We start from the raw sequence: 23,112 nt of genomic DNA on the forward strand, positions 1-23,112 counted from the left end.
AACTACACTTACCTGTTTCCAAGCAAGGTAATATTTCTCTATGGCAAGGCATGTTTTTCATGAAAGATTGGACATGAATGACACTGCTGACACCGTTTGCAACTATCACACAATGTCAAAACAAACACACATGAACATATATATGTAATGGTTGGTAGAAATTTACCAATTGTACTGGTTATAAGATGAACGATAATCAACATTTTTATAGAAATATTTATTTACCGTTACTTTCATAGTTGCCATACCACGACGGGTAGGTTAATGTAATCGTATAACAGTTTGTATGTAAAGCATACAAGGTAAAGAATTTCGGCCTGTATCTGTATGTACACTTTCTCATAGTAGCATTCATATATAGAGAGAGATGGTAGTGTTATAGAGAAAAGAAAATGCTAGTGATAGTTATAGCGTGTGCGACGTTGTCTCACAGTGGCTGACAGTAAACTTCATTTCTCCCTCTGGCCAAGGTTGTAGTTGGTCAGCCAGACTTCGTTCTCCTTGAGTCGTCACCGGCTGGTGACTAGCCTGTTGAGGCGTCACCGATTGGTGACTAAAGAGAAACTTTGCTTGGAGATCTCCTGTTTTTATAGCTATCGAGAAGGGTAGTGAGTGCAAAGGATTTAGCAGGCGGTGTTGTTTATCTCTATTCTAGATGGAGTAGAAGAGGTCAGAAAAGGGTCAAGTGGTGGAGACACCGCTTCGGCCTAGCTAAAGGCATCTGGGACACATCTAACTGCTGACAGATTAAAACCGTTGTTCCACTGCGGGAAAAGTTCTGCCGCAGTGTTAATTCAAATTTGTGGCATAGTGGATCAAATCCACTTCACGCCTGCAAGATTCCTATATATATGACGGATTTCCTTCAGTTTTCATCTATCAAACCCACTCACAAGGTTTTGGATGTCTCAAGGCTATAGTAGAGGCATCATGCAGTAGGCAGTGAATAACAACAACAAGAATAACAACAACAAGAATAACAATATCTTTATTAGCCACAAGGGCTCATACATACAAAAAATAAAATATCAATAATGGGAAGGGGGTTAAAAAAAACATCTCAGAGTGGTGAACAAAACAAGGAATTGCAAGGACATTATACAATAAACATTAAAAATGTGATAAGGATTAAGGAAACAATTCAAAAATATAAAAAAAGCAAAACAATAAAATTTGAACAATGGAAACACAAATTATCTGACTCATCCATACATGGATGAGAAAACTTCTCTTGAGTCAGATCAGGGCTACCAATGACTTTGAAGATCTTCCTGTTATATTTTTTTCTGGTTAGTCTATATACTTGTTCATTCCAAAAGAACCCTTGAGCAATTTGGTGGGGTCAAAGTAGTCAAGGAAAAGCCCACCTCATGGTAGTAGTAAATGTAAAATTGTTTGAAGGTTTTCTTTAAAGACTTTTATTAATATCATGTTTTTATTAATATCTTGTTTTCGAATCTAATCAGAGTTCATCTTCCATCAATCTGCACAAAATCTGTGTCAAAATAATTGTGTAAATCCTTTAAGTCTTCTGTGATTTATGTATTACTTCATTTGTTTTATAAAAAACTGATTTTCAAAGCAATGAGGGAAGAGATGAGTTCCTCACAATTTTTGCTCGTCTTAATTTGAGGGTGTATTCTTTCTTTGGGTATATTTTATTAACGTTTTTACAAGTCTTCCATCCTTGCTCACTTTTCAATTCTATTATCAAAGAGGATGAAAAAGAATTGCTGGTTATGGCAGAGAAGATACTTTGCTTCCTGGTCTGCTTATGTAATCTGAAACAATCTCTTTTTTTATGTTTGCATCTAGTGGTGCAATTGTGGTCTGTTGCTGCTTTTTTTTTTTTTTAGCTTTTCCAGTTCTGAGCTGAAAGCACTGCTATGTGTACCAGCAGAGTTTTTGACCTGATTAGTCAACTATGAAGTTTTTATTGACAATCACTACAGGACAAAATTACAATAATTTTGTGACCATGAAGATATATCTGTTCATAGTGATCCCACTCAACCATACATCACCAGCACTGACCAACTTTTCATGAAGTGCTACAACAATGATCAGAGCTCAGCATTGCTCCTGATACCTTTATTGTACTGTGACTCTGTTGTTGCATTCTCTTGAATTCTGTAGGATTAATCTGTAAGTAGACGTGGGACGCATTGATATTGTATCTATATCTCATCCTCAGTTTTAAAAAAAGAAGCAACAAATAGAAAGAGCATCATGGCATTAGGAAAGATGTTCAGCAGTAGAAACCAAGCCAAAACTGACTGTGGAACCTGGTGCCATGTGGTCTTTCTTTGATATAAATTTTTCTTGTCCAAAGTTTGTCTTTTGCAAATTATGTTTGCAAAACTGGTCCTTCACTCAAATTTCTATTTTCATTTTCTTCATTTTCATGCATGTGTTTATGTGTGTGTGTGTGTGTGTGTGTGCACGTGCGTGCACACGCGTATGCATGCATCTGTGCGTGTGTGTGTGTATTGTTTTTGCTAAATGTATCACTAGGAACTCTCTCAAAAGTTTTATTCCCTGCAGAAATATCAATATTTTATGATCAAAAGTGTATGTTTTCTTTTTTGCCATGTTTCTATTAGTTTTCTTCTTTGGTGTTTAAAATCTGCAGTAACATGTTCTCTGTCAATATAATTGTTTTAGTGGCTGTTCTGCATTGCAATTTTCTACATGTATGTAAACAAATTGGGAAATATAGAGTTTGTCTAACAATAGACCATTTTTCATCTGAAACCTGTCTGGGTAGACTCTTAAATTTTTTTCCTGTATGAAAATAATCAAAACTCATTCATGTAGTTTAAACTTGATGGAATCTAGTCTCAAAGTACAAAAACATATTTGAACAAGTCAGCCATCAATAATATATATAATAATAGTTTCTGACTTAGGTGCAAGGCCAGTAATCTTGAGAGGAGGGGGACTAGTCAGCACCATCAACACTAGTATTTGACTGGTACTTTATTTTATTGATCACAGAGGGATGAAAGTCAAAGTTGGCCTTGATGGGAATTGAACTCAGAATGTAAAGAGTTGGAACAAATACCGTAAAACATTTTTTCTTTTACTGTCGCTTTTACCAACTCAACAATAATGATAACAATGATTTCTTTTCTATTTTGATATCAATGATTTCAATATCACCCACTGAAACGAATCCATGTAATTACTGATTTTATTACATATGAGTGTCACTAAATGGAGGTTGAGGATATAAGGCGTTATTTTCAGTGTCGCTATCACTAAACATTGTCAAACTCCTGTCTCCTATAGAACTGCTTGGTGTTAGATCATAATGAGGACGGTAGTTTGGAGATAACAGTTCATGACTAATAGGACTTGATAAGGTTGACGTAGTTGTCTGTTTATGAATACAAGTGGTAGAGACACGAGATGAACGAGTCACTGACACATTCCGGAAACGCAAAGTGCTTGGGAAACAGTTTAATTTCATTTGGATGGTATGACGAACCTGCAAATATAATCATGGTGTGGAATAAATATAAAAGTTTAAAGGCAATGTTATACATAATGAAGACAAAGCATCAACTGTTTGTTTTATCAATAGATGGTCCAGTTTTAACATGGAATTGGACCTGGGTTAGAGACTTCATTTGCTAGAAGTACACCTATTTTATCATAGTCATTAATAAAGGTATTACATTCTTCCTTAACTATTCTGTGTTGAAATCTAGACATAGGGTATGATTTATTTTTCATCAATTCAAAGTCAATGAAATAAGTACCAATAACACTGTGTAACATAATTTTTGTCCTTGGGTAGCAACTGTTATTTCCTATTTTCTTACCCCTAGAAAGTATGAAAAATGGCTATTTCCTTCAAACTTTGCTTTTGTTACACTTAGTCAAATCTCAAAGAATCCCTCTCAACACTGGTTATGATGCTTCCCCGCTACTCCTGCTAATGATCAGAGATGCACATGATGTCAGCCACTAAGGGACATGCTTATGTGGTTAAGGGCAAACAACTGACAAGCAATTCTGTGGTATTGAGCAGAATACTTGCTATAACAATATTTCTGCTTCAGCAATTCAGTGCTGAATCTGTCTGGAATGTAATGGGAAACAGATCAGCTGCAAAACATTGATGTCCAGGTCACAAAAGCAAAGTTTGAAGGGAATAGTAGTCATTTCCTTTGATTTCTAGATAGAAGCAAATAGGAAATAACACTTTCTGACCAAAGACAAATAATAAAAACAATTGTTACACAGTGTGATATATTATTGGATCAATAGGTGACCTATCCTAGGGGTTCCCAACCATTGGGCCAGGGATCACTTTGTAGTGGGTCACACAGAAACTAAATTTTAAAATTTTATTTCTATTTTATTGACTATTGTTGTTTTGTAATGCACTTGATCTCCTGGTCCATGAAAAAAAAAAACTGCTTTGCACAAAACTGGTCCATAATGCAAAAAATGGTTAGGGGCCACTAACCTACCAGATTAAAGGATGTACTTTACATTGCATCAATATGACCTCCAGTTTAGGAGGTGTTCTCTAGATTTCAAAGCAGTTATCTTTATCTAAAATAATTTGGAAATTAATGAAGGATTTAATTGAGTACAATATCAAATGATCAATTGTTCAACATGCAAAACCCTACAGTGGTTATAATAATAGGTGCTTGTTAAGCATTGTGGAGATTATGATCATCATTTAAAGTAAGGACAACATTATTGATAGATTTCATGAACTTATTGAGATGAAAATATAAATTATGCAACATCTTCCTCCATTACAAACTCTAATGCTCATTTAATTTTACTAGTTAATCCCTTCTCATCTGCAGTTAATGATAAATTCTAAAAGAAATTCATATTCCCTCACTAAATAACTTATTAGTAATGTATACATAGATTGCACAACACCTTCCTCTGCTACAAATTCCTATCAAACAGTTCTTGTCACTCTATTTATTTGAAGTTACTGATAATTTCATAAGGAACCTTACCTTCTCTTGCCTCTAAGTCCACACTTCATATATTTAGCAAAATATTATAATGTTCCTTGGTAGACCTTCCACTTAATCTTATTAACCGGTCTACCAAACTGGATCTAGATTACTCTTCTTTGTTACTACTTCATAGTAATGTGGGGATTTGGCTGAGATTATGCACTTCCAACATCTTTCACACCTGATACCTAACTTATTACTTCAGTTACTTTCCACTCTCTCCAAGTGTTATTCTAACTCTTACTACCCTTGTTTTTTCATATTTCATTTTCCTATATGCCTAACAACCTTAAATGTATGTATATGTGCATGTGTTGCTTTTTTGTGCATATGAGTTTATGCATCTATAACTATATGTGTAACTTTGTTCCCTTACCTCATTTTAGATATTTTTTTTTGTTGCACAATTTCTTATTTCTACTATTACCTTTAACTAACTTCCAGTGTACATCTGCATTATAGTAAAGCCTAGAATTGAAACCTTACAGCTTCAGTAACTAGGAACACGTCACACTTAGATAAGGCAATGCACCTTGAACACTAACCTACCAGCTTACAGAAATACCATCCCATATTATGGAATGTTCTATCATGTTCCTGATAGTTCCCAAGCATATAGGGGTTATGTAAGCAACAAGGCAGGCAAGCACAGCTAGAGGTGGCAAAGGACCCAATGCGCACAACATGTGCTTGCACACAGCAGTGGTTAGACAAGGTTCCAGAGTAGATAGATGAATACAGTATTCTTTTTCCTACTCAATCTGTGTTTAAATGAATCTTTTCATCATCAATGTACTTCTCCAAGCACATACCACGAACACAATATTCTCACCTCTTGCCACACAAATAAGTAGCCAGCCAATTCTTAGACATAAACAAACCAGAGACACATTTAGGATGCATAGACAACAAGCCCTTTAAGCAGACAAGTTGACTATGATGGACAGAGCATTATTCTCACTTCTCATGCAAAGTTAATCTTTCCTGTTATTAATTTAACTATGAACTACATCTGCTTCTAGCACTCCACTATACACTACTGGCAAGCAACTCTGAAAAATGTTAATATTGTAATGTACTTCTGTAAAAATAAATGTCACCCCAACAAAGAAAGACTCATTACTTAAGCCACAATATGTTTGTGTGTGTTTATATATATATATACTTGATATACATATATTTCAACAGTGTAATATGGTATTTGTTTGTAAAGATTTATGTGTAAATGTTGTGCAGGTGTACCTATATTTTATTCTTTTATTTTTTTTGTTTAGCATAAGTGTGTGTTATGGGTGTGTAGATACATCTACGTTTTTGGTCGTGTGTATATCTACATTTTTGGTCGTGTGTGTGTGTGTGGAGTAGTGTATTCATGTATGTATACATACAAGTAACCTACTACCATTACCTTATTTTGTCCTTATTCTCTCATTTTTCTTTTTCATTTTCCTCTTCCCCATTTAATGCTCATATGAAATTTTATTACTCAAGTTTATCTATCCTAAACAATAAACATCCCAGCTTTTGATGCACCAGCTATCCATTATAGGTGTGTTACATATACATTAATGAAATTATAATCCACTGCAGGCACTGCAATAATTTGAGTATGCTGATAACAAAATGAAACCACACCAGTTTAACACTATTAATTCTTTAGTGATTTCAACTTACACTCTGATTTTTATTCTTTCTGCTAGGTCAAGTTTCTGTTGCATTTTCCATTACAGGGGACTATTTTCAACTAAACAATCATATGTACCTGATGAAATAGTACACCAGATGGCTACAAGACATTCATGTTATATAAGATGCGCCTGATGTGCTTTTGAAACAGTTTTAGTACTCAACTATCTCTTCTGTTCATTTTATTTACACTCCCATCCATTTATATCATATATTTAAGAAAAAGAAGAAAAAGAAGAAAATGGAGAAATTGACATATAGATATCAGTTTATTGAAACAAATCCAATTTCGGACAATATCAAACTCATAGAACCTACAATTGTTTCCATGTCCAATCAATTAATTCAAATTAGAAAAATTAAATTAAAGATTCATATTGAATTATAGTTAATTGAAAATTTTGTCAGGGTCAGAACTTGATGAAAAAAGGATCTAAATCCCAATGTGTTGATATATCATTGGTAGACTCAGCATTAAATTCAGATACGTGTATTTGTGCATTCTAATGTATTTAAAAAAAAAAACATTACTTGTGTATATGCAACTTTGTTTAAATTTATTTGTGTGTGTTTATGTGTTAATATATTGAAAAACAAAGGAGCCATTAGGTTGCCTAAATGATATTTAGATACAGTTAATTGTAATTAAAAACATTTCTTCCTAATTTTCATTATTACTTGTGAGAGTACGAAATGTCAACAAAATTTTTTAATCACTTAAGAATTATATTGTAAGCCACTTAGTTAAAACCTCTAGTATTAATAATTAAATACTATTTTTTTAATTTTTATAATTTAAAACACAAATCGTAGTTACTTTAACTATGTACCACATGACCATGACAAAATTCAGTCTGTTTACATAACATGGTAGCTGTATATTACGTCAACTAGACTTGTGTACAATATATTAAAAACATTTTTAAAATTTTAATATCCACTAAGAATTATTTTCTGAGCTTCTTGGTTATAATTATTAGTATTATCCAATTAATACATAATATATTTTACTTTAATATTACTTATTTTAATTATAATTATAATTTTCCTAAGATACGTATTTATATATTTCTAGATAGTCAATTTATAAGATAGTTAATTTATAGTTTTAGTAACATTTTCATTTTATTTTAATGGTAATTCTTAAATACATATTTACAGGCGTGGACACAGGACAATTCCCCCTCCTTTTTAGTGTTAAGAAGCTTATGTTTAGAAGTTAAAATCTGAAATAATTCTTCAACACAAGGATCACAATTTGTACCTCCAATTCTATAGGCATTTGCTTGGCTTATTATTTCCCACTCTATGCTATACTTTTTATTCTTGTCCTTCAAGTCCCAAATAAATTTGCTAAGACTGGTATAAGACAAATTAGTTCTATTATTAAAGGTGTATTGATGTTTTTTAATATAATTTTCCATTGAACCGATATAAAAATAATTTTTACCTTCAGATTTCACTTCACATCTATATACTACATTTTTTTGCTTGTAATAATTTTTAAACAAACAGTTATTTCTAAATTTGCAATCATAATATATACTTTCATTTTTATTCTTATTTCTATTTTCATTTATAGAATTACATTTATTATTATTATTGCTCATACTGTTAGGCTTTAGGTTAAGATGGGATCCAATGTGGGTTGTTTCCTTTGTACATTAGATGATTTATTAGTACATTCTTTACTATCATTATCACTTTTGTTGTTCTGCAAAGTATTAGTATTACATTTATTTGTATTATTATAGAAATCAGTTAATTTCCTATTGTTAAGTGAAGAAATAACTTGGAAAACATTTCTAGAGACAGAATGTGCCACACTTTGATTACTGGAGTTAATTATATCATAATATCTATTTTCTTTAGTAAAATGTTTATTAAAAAGTTTATATAGGGATCTAACCAGGTTATTTTCAATTAGCTTGGTGAATGGAATAATAAATCATATAATATTGCTCCTACTAGAAGTTCCATTACAATTATCCAATTCCCAATCAATATTATGGGGTATGTCGTTTAACTCTATTTTTATTACTTATATCATTTTTATCAGAATTATCAGATGAACAAAGCAATAAACTGGTTTCCGTATTTTGTTTTTCATTGTTACCTATTGCACATTTATTTTTATTTCTATCCTTATTTCTATTCTTCCTAGGTCCTTTAAATGTTATGTTATTACGAGTTACACCAGTATTATTCATACAACTGAAGTCTACATTTGACTCATAATATTTTAACCTCTGCTTATATCCAGTTCTACTGAGTGCCATGTTATAATAGTCTGCATTTTTGTTGAAAATTTCTTCACTAGATGATAAATTAGATATTCTTCTAGATATATTGTAAACTTCTTTTTCTCATGCATAAATGGTAATATATTCATATCCATCAATGTGAAGCTAACATCTTTTAGTACTTCACTGATACACTGAACAAACCAGAGAACTTGGATGCTGACATCCCTTTAAGAGGTATTTATATCCTTGAAATAATTAAACTATATATATATATGACAGGCTTCTTCCAGTTTCCATCTACCAAATCCACTCACAAGCTTTAGTTGGCTCAGGGCTATAGTAGAAGACACTTGCCCAAGGTGTCAAGCAGTGGGACTGAATTTGAAATCATGTGGTTGGGAAGCAAACTGCTTAAACACACAACCACAGCTGTCACTAACCATTTCCCACAAGTTTCCATTCCCACACTGTGAGTGTTCTGGAATTCGATTCCAACTCATGTTTTTCCTGCCAATGTTCAAGCTAATTATAAACAACATTGATGTCACCAATCTAGGAGGGAAGGTCATGGGATTATTATCTCCACTAGACTCTGTTAACAAAGTTTATCACATAAAGAAAGCAATGTTAAATGTAGTTTGATATTGATTTGAATACTGTTCTATATCTTTTATTAAAACCATCTCAAAATATACACACACTTTTAGACACTCTCTATTTTTGCTCATCATTCATTTATTTTCTGTTGATTTTACTGTTTCAAAACTTTCTGTGACCTTTAGCAGCCTCAGACTATTGTTGCCAAATATATAATTGATAGCACCACTTCCAAATAACTTTACCATTTTATTTTATAATAGTTGAACATTTCTATGTTTTGTTCTATCCACTTGGCATGTATATGTACACACACACACACACACACACACACACACACACACAGAGTTTAAAATTAAATCAACAAAAAAATTTTAAATAACATTCTACAAACAATTGTAACATACCTCACTGTTTAAAAAGCAGTAGAAAACTGCCACGAAAAGACCCTGGGAAAAAGGAAACAGGAAAAAAGTGATTAATTGAAATGAAACTGAAATAAAAAGTGTTAGCTGAAATGTATTTTCATTCTATAATTTCTATTGCAAGCCAATGCTAGGATAATAACAATGTCTATGTATTTCATTTTATTTAGGTATAAAGGTAGCTGAAATTTATTCGCATTATATAATTTATGTTGCAAGGTCTCTCTCTCTCTCTCTCTCTCTCTCTATATATATATATATATATATATATAGTTGAAATTTATAGAAAAACAAAAGATGGAGAATAGTGTATGAACAAGAAAGTGTATTAGTTTGATGCTTGGGAAAAATGAAAAAGTCTTTTACGTTTTGAGCCTATGCTCTTCAACGGAAAGGAATAAGAGAAAATAAACAGAGAGAATGAAAAAAAACTTGTAGATTTCAGCAGTCCAGCATATGTGTGTCTGTGTGTGTGTGTGTGTGTATGTATATAGTAATTACATAGCATTCATAGTATATATATATAGAGAATATTATCTTTTGATATTAATACTGCTTCAGTTGCCATTAATTATTTTACATATCTTCACACACACACACACACACACACACACACACACACACACACACACACACACACACATACACACACACAGATAGATAGATAGATAGATAGATAGATAGATAGATAGATAGATAGATAGATAGATAGATTAAGAATCCATAAATCAGAAAAAATATGCACTTATATATCTGTTGCCATATTTTTCCATATCTGCCATCTCTGAAGACCACTTCATGTTAGTTAACCATCTTGTTATCTAATATCCAGTGCAAAACTGATTGGTACAATTGGTTGAAGTGGATCTATAATACTGTATAGACACACACACACACACTCTTTCTCTCTCTCTCTCTCTCTGATATATATACAGTGTGTGATGGGTAAATTTTCGCCATTTTATATTTTTAATTTCGCGCTTGCGCATTGTTTGTTTTTCATTTTGTCGACTACACAGTATAGTAGGATCAGTTGGGCACTGTGTGTGAGAAAAACAGCACCATGACACAATTCACTCTGCCAGAAATTTGGAAATGACATGCTGTACTGCTTAGCATTAATGCCGGAAGCTCCAACATGAACATTTCAGAGTGTTTGAGTGTCAATCTGAAGACAGTGCAATCTGAGGATGTGTACCAAGAGTGATAAAAATCAAACATCTAGTCAACATCATGGTGTTTGGAGAGATCACTAGTGATGGTGACATTATGCCTCCATTCATCTTCCTACACGGCTTCACTCTCAACATGGAGGCCTACGTCAAGTACCTGAAGGAGGTAGTGCTGCTTTAGGTCAAGAGGGTGGCTACTGGAAGACCCTATGTCTGGCAACAGGACTTTTCACCATGCCACACAACCAGAAGAACAAGGTCATGGTAGTTGGACAATTTCTATGACCACATCACTCCTAACATCTGGCCATCTGACTCCCCAGACTGAAAACCCCTTGACTATTATGTGCAGTTAAGCAAGAGACCAACAAAACTCCTTGTAACACCAAAGATGAACTGAAGGCAAGGATTATGGCAGCATTCAACAAGGAGACCATCCAGAAGAGTTGCAGGAAATTCCGAAGTCATCTGGAGACTGTGGTTGAAGCCAATGGTAATTTTATTGAATAAATTTACTCTTTAGTATTTCAAGATATTTTTACATAATTTTGGTAAATATATCTTTTAAAATGAGATATCAGCATTATTTTCATTTTTGTATAATTTAGACAACAGTTTATTCACTGCACCCTGTACATATATATGTTATGGTGTGCAAGAGAGACGATTGCGCTGGTATGGTCATTTGGCGAGAATAGATGAGGATAGCTGTGTGAAAAAGTGCCACAACCTAGCGATTGAGGGTACCTGTGGAAATGACTAGATAGGATATAGGATTTTAGTGAATTCACACTGAGTGTCAGAGTGATTTAGGAGAATAAAATTACATCAGGAGGAAAGAAGGCAAATTAAGAATTAAAAAATATATGTATTTAAAATAATTATCACCAACATAGTTTCTATATTTTTAAATTGGAATTCCAGTGAAAATATAATAATTCCTTTAATATAACTGTTCTTTCTGTTAATATTCTATACACTAAATACATAAAACTATAATATTCCACTCTGAAAATATACAGAAACCTATAATATTCTATGCAATAAATATATATGGAACTATAATATTTTACACAGTAAATATAATACTCTACATACTAAACATACATAAAACTACACAAACCTGAAATGATTGCAGGATGGTATCTGTATAGATCAATATGACTGAAGATGTTGAACTTGCACTTGGTTGAAGAATAAACATTACATAAGTTATGCCCAACAAAGGTAGAAGCACCAAAGCACCCTTGACAGCTTTTCTGAAATTAAAGAAAATACACATAACATTATCTGAATAAAGTAAATAAAACTCTACATCATGTATTGAGTTTTTTCTTCCATTCATTATAACCAATATACTTTATGCCCCTACTGGCTTTCAGCTAGTTAACCATTACAAATGAGCTGAGGATACACCATCAAATAATGGAGAAGATATGTAATTATTGAATCACTGAAGAACATTGCCATACAAAACTTAGCAAGTGAATAGAGTAAAGTGAAAACATGTCTTGAAGAAGAATGAAATGGAAGGTATTTCTCTTCAACAAAAGTATGACCAATGTACCTGTATGTGAATACCATTTCAACCCCCACCCCACAAATCCCAGAAAATCAAAAGAAGTGGAAAGTTTGAAAAAGAGTTATTCGAGCTTATCAAAACATTAAGATTCAATGGCAATGCTAATACTTTTCAAAATATGTTGAGGAGTATTTACTGCCAACTACAAACTCTAACAATACATTATTCATTATTCAGGCATATATATAAAACCAAGATCTTGTATGAGTTTGACAGAAATACGCAGTAAATTATTATTTGACAATATAACGAATACATATGAAAAACTTAGCGCAAATACATACAACATAAGTAATAATGAAGTAAAAGACTTAGTCATGCATTTGAACATAAAAGAACATGAAAAATGCTCCCAGCCCATGTAAACTGTACTTAACATTAAAAGATCATAAAAATAGTTTTATTGTAAACATTAAATGTCAGCTGAGCAGTCTGAGCTAGCAAAAGCATATTAGGTTCTCTAAATACAAAAATTAAGTGAACCTAGCACAATAGAATTGTAGTAGCAATGTTATTAGGCAGATTAATCCTATCTAAGACAACCCAATTGTAGAATTTTATCTGTTTGATAGTGTAGAGTACCACCCATCTTTTTCTAGGAATTTTTTTCCTGTAAGCTCTAGAATTAAAAAAAAATATATGCCACCATAACAGATACTAACATTATTATGATAATGAATGTAAGAAAATCGTAATAATTTTTTAGTAATTCCTTGTTTTTGGTAACACAAAAATAAACTTTCAATGTATTTATGGGCAGCCATCATAGAGCTGATAGAGACAGATCTCATCTCCTATACACGCTCCATGTACTGATGAACAGAACAGAAGCTACCTATATAGAACTCTATGCTCTGCATTCAAATCCTTCCAGTGTCCATGAAATAAAATATCTGTTAAATGCTGGGGTGCAACTCTTATTCCGACCAATTGTTGTGTCTTAAACATTCTACCGGGTCAAAAGTGGGAGTGTTGAGAGATTGTTATGTTTGTTAGCAACTAATATGGCCACTAATAAACATTAAGTAAGTCTATGGCATGGTACATACTGACACCGAATTATATTCATCTGCAAGTGATGGTTATGTATATGTATATATATATATATATATATATATATATATATATATATATATATATATATATATATATATATATATATTTGTATTTATAGATCTATACCAACATTTGGTAAAAATATTGTATCTGTTATCAACGTAGCAAAATTCTCACATGTGAGTTTTTGTATGTATATCAATTTAAATAAGAGCTAAAAGATGATCTATTGTAAAAACTTTATTATGACCTATGATCATATATATATATAGTCTGCGATGGACTGGCGTCTCGTCCAGCTGGAGGCGGGGGACACATACACCATAGAAACCGGGAAACCGGGCCCATGAGCCTGGCTAGGCTTTAAAAGGGCACATAAATAATAAAAAATAAATATATATAGTAGTAACAGAAAAAGAGGAATTTTGATTATCCCCATCTGGTGAGTTGTAATATATATAAGAAATTAAAAAGGGAAAATACACACACTTTATCTACTTTTAATATAATTTTTAAATATATTGACCGGTTTTGCTTTCACTGTTCATGATATTATGGTTTACTTATTTGAATATGTATTTTCTTAAGAAGAAATTTTTGTCCATGTTGTGTGTAATGATATTTACGAGTGAATGGCTTCACAAGTAGAAAAATAAGGGGAGGTTATTAGTTATCGTTATTATTGTTGTTGTGGGCAAGGGAGATAACTGTTCAGCTTTCGGTAAGAAGAGGGGAATATATATGTGTACACAAAAAAAAAGGTTTCGAAAAACATGTTTAGTGAGGGGATTTATGTACAGTGATGTAATCATGAACTGAAATATGTTAAAAGATAAAAGTTGGTTATGCATGCATATTAAGATGTGTTCTGTATTTTTCAATGAAAAAAGTTTCTTTATTTAAACATTCTTGTGGGGAGATTGTGTCTTTGCACTGGTAGAAGGGGAAGACTGAAATTTGGTTTGATGTTATCTGCACATTTTTCTATATGTTCACTAAAAGGAATTTTCCTGTATTGCGGGAAACAGATTTTCTCTTTATGTAGAGTGGTTCTCCTTCTCAAGGTCATACTCGTCTGTCCAATATAGTTGTGTCCGCAACCCGAGCAGGTTATTACATAAATTAGGTTCTCAGAGGCACAAGTGAAACTAGTTTTAATTGTGAACCTCTGTCCTTGTTTGAAAAGGAAGTCTGAGCCTTCAAGTAAGTTGGGGCGGATTCCACAGTCTGAGTGTCCACATTTTTTAATTGTTGGTTTCGTGGTTGTTTTATAGAGCTTTGAATTTGTTAGTAGTCTCTTTAGCGATTTGTGTTGCTTTTTGAATTAGATGAGTTTGTGCGTTTTCAGGATGTCATTCATTTTTGGATCTCTCTAGTTAGTAAAGGAAGATTTTGCACAATAGTGTTGAATGCCTCACTGTTTCTGGGGTTGTGTGTTGATATAAATAGTAGTGTTTTGAGATGAGGTGTGGTGTTATGTGCTCTTGTTCTTAGTGTTTTTATGTCTAATGTTTTGGCATGTTTAAGTCCCTTGTCTATAAGTGAGGGTGGATATTGTCTTTTAGTAAGCGTTGTTTTGAGGTCTTGAAGACGAAGGTCCCGAGCTGTTCTATCAGACACTATTGTGTAAATCCTTTTTCGACAAATTGAAAGAGATATTTTTTTTGATGTGTTTCAGGTGGCATGAGCTAAAGTGGAGATATTCTTTAGAATCAGTTGGTTTAAAAAAGATGTCAGTTATGATTTGATTGTTGACTTTTTTTATCATGATGTCTAAAAATGGGAGCTGTTCTTTGTTATATTCCATTGTGAATTGAATGTTACTATTCATATCATTTAGTGTTGATTTGAAGTCCAAAAGTTTGTCGATGTTCTCCTTCCAAATGATAAAACAGTCATCCGGGTATCTTTTCCAATTTTCTCTTATGTAAAGGTAAAATGGGTAACCATATTTCTGAAGTGATACTTCATATAAGGTGATTTCAAAATAACCCATTATTAGGTTCACAAGAACAGGGCTGCTTTTGTTCCCATCGCAATTCTGCATTTCTGACGATAGTATGTGTCATCAAATAGAAAATAATTGTTCTGAAGTATAAATCTTAAAGATTCAATAACAAAGATCTGATTTATGTGTTCTGTGAGTACTTCAGAGTACTTTTCCAACCAGAATTTAATTGCTTTTATTCCATAGTCATGTAGGATGTTGGTGTAAAGATTGATAAGGGTAACCAATATTGCCTCTTCATTAATTGTTTTTGGTAGGTGTTCTAGCATGTCTAAATCGTCTCTAATGAAACTTTTGATGTATTTCAGCAAGGGTTTCAGTAGGATGTCTAGAAAATTGCTTAGGCGGTGGGTTTCACAGGCTGGGCCAGCTACAATGGGTCTTAAAGTTAAGTCTTCTGGTGTTTGGATATTTATGTATTTGCCTGGTGATTTTTTTGCAGGCTTCATTGATTATCTTGCTCTTGTGTATTTTAGGAAGGCCATAAAAAAGACTGGGTTTACATTTGAAGTTTGTGATGTAGTCTGTTTCTTTTTCTGTCAGGCCTTTTCCATATAGAAGAATTAAGGATGCAAGATTTTTCATTGTTTTTTGTTGTTTATAGTTTATAACTTTTTCGTAGAATATATTGCCAGTACCGCCTGACTGGCCTTCGTGTGGGTGGCACGTAAAAGCACCCACTACACTCTCAGAGTGGTTGGCGTTAGGAAGGGCATCCAGCTGTAGAAACTCTGCCAAATCAGATTGGAGCCTGGTGTAGCCATCTGGTTTCACCAGTCCTCAGTCAAATCGTCCAACCCATGCGAGCATGGAAAGCGGACGTTAAACGATGATGATGATATATATATATATATATATATATATATGTGTGTATACATGTATATATATGTATATATATATATATGTGTGTGTGTGTGTGTGTGTGTGTGTATGTGTATGTGTGGAGGCACGTGGCTTAGTGGTTAGAGTGTCACCACCATGATTGTAAGATTGTGATTTCAATTCCTGGACCGGGCTACGCGTTGTGTTCTTGAGCAAAACACTTCATTTCATGTTGCTCCAGTCCACTCAGCTGGCAAAAATAAGTAACCCTGTGATGGACTGGTGTCCTGTCCAGCTGGGGAACACATATGCCATTGAAACCGGGAAACAGGGCCCATGAGCTTGGCTAGGCTTTAAAAGGGTGCATTTATTTTTTTATTGTATATATATATATATATATATATATATATATATATATATGTATATATATATGTGTGTGTGTATATATATATATATATATATATATTGTTTACATCATAAGAATTTTGAAATTTCAAGAGACTGTGAAATACTTCATTTTTGATAAATTATTTATATTATTTATCTATTTATTTATATAAAGCTATTGTTTTCAGCTTTAACTTGGATTCAACTACTTAAAACAAATTATATGTATATATATGCACATACACATACATACATATATGTACATATAAACATACATATATAATATATACACATATACATGAATACATACACACATATATACATATAGATGGTGACTGTCTACTCCTTATGCAGAGTCTGACCACCTCCTGTATGTACACCTTAGAACCATCATGGTATCTGATGTGACTTTTGAAACCAATGTTTTGAAAAGACACCCACATACATTGCAAATCTGATTTGGACCACCAAGAGCTGCAGTTAAGTTCTGATCTTTGTGGATCTTAAAGTGTCTTTTGAGACCTCTATTAGATTTGCAGACCTTTTGGCATACATTGCATTGAAGGGTGTGCACAGACATATAAGCAAAATAGTTGGTGGAGGTTCGTTTTCTATGGGTTCACAAATGAGGTTTGAGCCCAGCAAAAGAAAGGCATCGTCTGTCACAAACTGTACACACAAAAAGGTCATTGTGATTCACCTTCTCGATCATAACATTCTTCTTTAAATTTCTCTTGAGTCTTGCATGCATTATCCTGGCCTCTTCAAACACTTTCACTCCACTCCACATTTTTGTTTGCCATCCAGCTTGATCCAAAGCAAGGGTTTCTATGTCCTCTGGATCCATACAGATACATGCATACATACACACACATATATAATACATACACACGCATGTATACATATAATATATACATATTGTAAGATTGAGAAGACCCGGCAAGCCAAGTAAGATCGTTGCCAGTGCCCCTGGACTGGTTCTTGTGCGGGTGGCACATGAGATGCACCATTTTGAGCGTGGCCGTTGCCAGTACCGCCTGACTGGCTCCTGTAGGATTTTCGAGCGAGATCGTTGCCAGTGCCCCTGGACTGGCTTGTGCGGGTGGCACATAAAAGACACCATTTCGAGCGTGGCCGTTTTCGTGCGGGTGACACGTAAAAGCACCCACTACACTCTCTGAGTGGTTGGCGTTAGGAAGGGCATCCAGCTGTAGAAACTCTGCCAAATCAGACTGGAGCCTGGTGTTGCCATCCGGTTTCACCAGTCCTCAGTCAAATCGTCCAACCCATGCTAGCATGGAAAGCGGACGTTAAACGATGATGATGATGATGATGATATTTCCTTTATGGCAAGACATCAACACATCTTCTATTTAGTAGCCTTGGAGGCTTTTAACTTTGTAATATAGCATTTGTTGTTTATATTTTAGTATACACATCCAAACACACGCAGTTATGCTATAATGTATTACAAAGTATATTCACCAAGATTATAGCCAATACTGTATGTAATGTTAGATGTAAACACCTTATCTTTGTACACAAAATCCTTGTGGGAAGAAAAAAAAGGAATCAACTGAACTAATTCCTATCCTTCTTTTAGATTTTATCAGCAACTGAGTACTTGTTGTAACTTTCCACAGAGACACTGTATATAAAAGCAAAATTATTGTTCAGAGGAAAATACTACTATGTTGTAACCAAATATGACTTCATCATCATTATCATTTAACTTCCATTTTTCCATGCTGGCATTGGTTAGGTGCTTTATCTGGAGCTGTTAAACTGGAGAGCTGTACCAGGCTCCAGTCTGCTTTGGTTTGATTTCTACAGCTGGATGCCCTTCCTAATGCCATCCAACTCTACAGAGTGTACTGGGTGTCAATTATGTGTCACCAGCACAGGAACCTTTTATGTGTCACCAGTATGGGTGCCTTTTATGTGTCTTTTACAAGTCAATAGCACTGACCATAACCATGATTTCACTTATCTTGACATGTCTTCTCAAGCACAGCAAATCGCCAGAAGTCTCAGTTGTTTGTCTTCGGCTCCATGAGGCTCAACAACTGAAGATCATGTTTCACCACCTCATCGCATATCTTTTTGGGTCTACCTCTTCCACAGATTCCCTCCACAATTAGAGATCAGCACATCTTTTCACAGATGTCCATAACAGAAATACCATTGTTTTAGTTTAAAGGAGTGAGAGCCACAAAGTATAAACTTTATGGTTTTTCTGAGGGTGAAACAGACAAATGGACACATTGGTATGAATCCAAACAATCTGACACAGTCACAAACCTGTTGTTCTTTTAAAGGTGATTTGAAGATGATTTCACTGTTATTTATAACATATCAATTGACAAAATACAGACATCTTTGTTGGATTGTCTAACAGTTGAAAAGAATATTACTTGCTTTGTCTTGAAAGGAAATTAACCCTTTTCAATATTCCTGCTGTAATAAAATGATTCTATAAAACACAACTGATAAAACAGTAGTGTTTACTGCTGTCTATTGAAAGAATGAATGTCACTTCTGAAGTAATGTGTCAACAACACAAATAACAGCTTTCAGAATGCTTGGAAAACTGCAGAGTAGAATCTCTTCAACTGTATATAATCTTCACTCTAAACTATGAAGAAAGTCACAGCTTGGGCTATTAACACAGCGGACTAACATTGTTAAAATATATTTTCTGCTTCATATATAAGCAGGCACAGCTATGTGTATGTGTGTGTGTGTGTGTGTGTGTGTGTGTGTGTGTGTGTGTGTGTGTGTGTGTGTGTGTGTGTGTGTGTGTGTGTGTGTGTGTGTGTGTGTGTGTGTGTGTGTGTGTATGTGTGTGTGTGTGTTTATGACTCATAGGTATGTGAGTGTACATATATCTCTATCTGTTGTCAATTTGTCTACATACCTACCTGCCTACCTGCCTGCCTGCCTGCTTACCTACCTACCTACCTACCTACCTACCTATCTATCTATCTATCTATCTATCTATCTATCTATCTAAACAAATATATATATATAGATACATATGTATGCCTCTCTCTCTCTCTCTCTCTCTGTCACTCCCCACTCTCTCTGGGATTTAGAAAACAAGTGTTGCAGGTTATTTTCCAGTGAGACAATAATCCAAGCAGCCTATAATGCAAAGGTGGCTACAGATAATTAGATACAGTATCTCAAAACAATGAACTGTCTTATGGTTTCCTGGCTATCTTTTTCATTTTATATTTACAGCATCTGGAGGAAGAGGCAATGCCCATGGCTTCCACAGGTACCTTCTAGTTTACTGATATTGATACCACTAATGTTCTTACTGAGCCTTTGTAAATCAAAACCAGCAGGAAGACATAAGCAGGGAAGGATTTCCATCAGGCTAAAGTTCTAGAAACAAAATAGGAGTTAAATATGGGGCTTGGAGAATAAACACAACAAAGATGAAAGTAGAAGGAACAAGTGTATCAGAAATGCTTGAGGGAAGGTACCCAGCAATCTCTGAGGTGCAAAGGCCTTTACAGGAGTGGTAGAAAAAGCAGAGAGAGAGGAGACAGCTTGCTTGTGGGCCAAACAGTGAGGTGTGTCAGTGATTTTATGCCAGGAGGTGCTTTTCCGTGTATTCAAATGTAAGGGCAATACTCCTTTATAAAATATCAATAATTGTTGGGGGCTGAAGTGTTGTCTAGCCTTGAAGAGAAGGGGCACTTGTTAGGATCCAGTCCAAGCTATGTTAAGGATGTGCTTTGGCTAGTAGAGATCCCTGGTGAGAGTGAGACCCAACTCTGGCTGAGTGTTAGTCATTATTAAGAGTATGAGGTGCTATGGTATTTTCTTGTATGAGGAACATTTGTGTCTTGTTGCTGTTGAAAAAGACAAGATGGTCATATCCTCACTAGAAGATGCTTTCAAGGCCTCTCTTCATGGAGTCTGTGCTAATTTAGCATGTAATGTCTAGGCTGCATAGTTGGGGGATGTTAGGAGGAATGAATAATGGTATTGTCTTTGTAAGAGTGAGCATTGTTAGGCTACTGGTATATAGAAGGAAAAGAGAGTGGGGCAAAACTGAATCCTGGGGTACACCAGATTTGAAGGAATGAGGGACAGAAAAAGCTACATCAGTACACTTGGCAACAATGTAACCTGAACCAAGAAATGGGAATTGAGTGGAGCCTATAGATGGGCAGTTTCAAATGACAGATATGGTCAAAAGTTTTGCTGATTCTGAGGGCAATATTGCACCAAATGTTTTCAAGGAAGGATCCAGTGGTGAGTGACGGAGGAGAGTAGGTCAAGAGTGAATCTGACTTTATGGAAACCATACTAGTTGTCATGAGATAGATAGATAGATAGATAGATAGATAGATAGATAGAGAGAGAGAGAGAGAGAGAGAGAGAGAGAGAGAGAGAGAGAGAGAGAGAGAGGGAGAGGGAGAGACAGACAAACAGACAGTTTCAAAATGTTGTTATTACCTTTGGGAGAGTGGTACTGAGGGTGGTAGGACGATAACTGATGGGGTCAGAAAGGTTACACTTCTATGGGATCAGATACATTGTAGCATGTTTCCACAGATGAGATTAGATCCCTGTAGAGAGGAAAAGATTAAAAAGTTTGGTGAGTATAACAAGCTCAGGGGCATAGAGCTTATTGGTAATGGAAGGAACACCATCAGGACTGATGTCACTGTTGTTTTGATGTGATAGACGTGATCATATTTTTGTGTGTGTAAGTTGGTAGGCCTGAAGGATGGAATGGAATAGAATTGGAGATCATTGAAATGTGTGCAGTGTGGAATTAGCTGCAAAATTGGCGGCAAAGGTGGAAGCTTTCGCTCCTGAAATACTGTTTACAGAGCCATAATTTGTTGTGAAGTGGAGGGAAAGGGGATGCTGGAAAGTTGGTGCAAACCCTTTTAGAGGAGGATCAAAAGATCATCTGCAGCTGAAAGTTAAAATAGTCTGAGGGCTGTTTGATGTAGATGTCATCTCTCAGATTGAATGATGACCTTGTACATGTTGCATGGGTGTCTTTTGGGGTGTCCTTTGTCATTTTACTATACTTTTTACAAAATTTGCTGTTGCTATTGTTGTTTAACCCCAGGTAAACCCTGATCAAGCAAACCTATGATCAAAAGAGTTCCAACTAGAAATCTTGTGTTATTTATATAGGCATATAGGACTGCATTATGAGGATGTGATTTGAGGGAGATTTGGTTGCTATTTCTAGCAAGTAGGGTAACTATGTAGATGTTTCCTCACTTTTGTTTCAGAGCTCTGTAACTCGAATGTGTGTGTGTGTGTGTGTGTGTGTGTGTTAGGGAATGTGCATGTATATGTGTATGAGTGTATGTATGCATGTAAGTTCTTGTGTATGACGATGAAAATATGTGTGTTTGTTTTGATATTTGTAATTTGTGAGTATGTATGCTTATACACACAAATTACTCTGTGGTTAAGAAACTCACTTCACAAGTCCTAGGTTTGATCCCACAGCATAGCATCTTGAGTAAGTGTTGCTTACCAAAGCCTCAGCTCAACCCAGGTTATATGATGGAAACTGGGTGAACAGAAACCGGATGGAAGCCTATCAAATGATCTGTACTTGTGATTAAAAAATCCAGCTGTGTTGCATGTCTGTGGAATACTAAGCCACATCTACATTAGTATAATGAACAAGTTGTTCAGTTGAATGTACTACAAAAATACTCACTGTTGAAACTGATGGTCAAAAACATAATCTCTCAAAAAACCATGTAATATATATATCATCATCATCATCGTCTGTTTTCCATGCTGGCATGGGTTGGATGGTTTGACTGGGGACAGGCAAGGCAGGAGGCCTCACCAGGCTCCAATCTGATTTGGCAATGTTTCTACAGCTGGATGCCCTTCCTAATGCCAACCAATCCGAGAGTGTAGTGGGTGCCTTTTACGTGCTACTGGCACGGGAGCCAGGCAGTCGGCATTGGCATCGGCCATGTTCGGATGGTACTTTTTACGTGCCACTGGCATGGGGAGCCAATCAGGTGACACTGGCAATGACCCACGCATGAATGGTGCTTATTGCATGCCACCAGCACGAGAGCTAGTCAGGCAGTACTGGCATCGGCCACAACTACAATTTCCATTTGATT

The 23,112-nt window shown here is 34.8% G+C and overlaps 1 protein-coding gene across 4 annotated transcripts in view; it reads right to left on the reverse strand.

Moving 5' to 3' along the window:
- Positions 1–962: 962 nt before the first annotated feature.
- The window catches only part of LOC106875237 (corticotropin-releasing factor receptor 2), a 147,262-nt gene continuing 125,112 nt past the window's right edge, over positions 963–23,112 (reverse strand). For all 4 annotated transcript variants that reach the window (XM_052970217.1, XM_052970216.1, XM_014923299.2 and 1 more), the window contains 3 exons: positions 12,247–12,382; positions 9,934–9,975; positions 963–3,490 (listed from right to left, as the gene is read on the reverse strand). In XM_052970217.1, coding sequence (XP_052826177.1) covers positions 3,197–3,490; positions 9,934–9,975; positions 12,247–12,382 — 472 coding nt within the window. In that variant the 3' untranslated portion in view covers positions 963–3,196. The remainder of the gene's footprint in view (positions 3,491–9,933; positions 9,976–12,246; positions 12,383–23,112) is intronic.

Source organism: Octopus bimaculoides, chromosome 8 (assembly GCF_001194135.2).
Source record: "Octopus bimaculoides isolate UCB-OBI-ISO-001 chromosome 8, ASM119413v2, whole genome shotgun sequence".
Classification (NCBI taxonomy): Eukaryota; Metazoa; Mollusca; class Cephalopoda; order Octopoda; family Octopodidae; genus Octopus; species Octopus bimaculoides.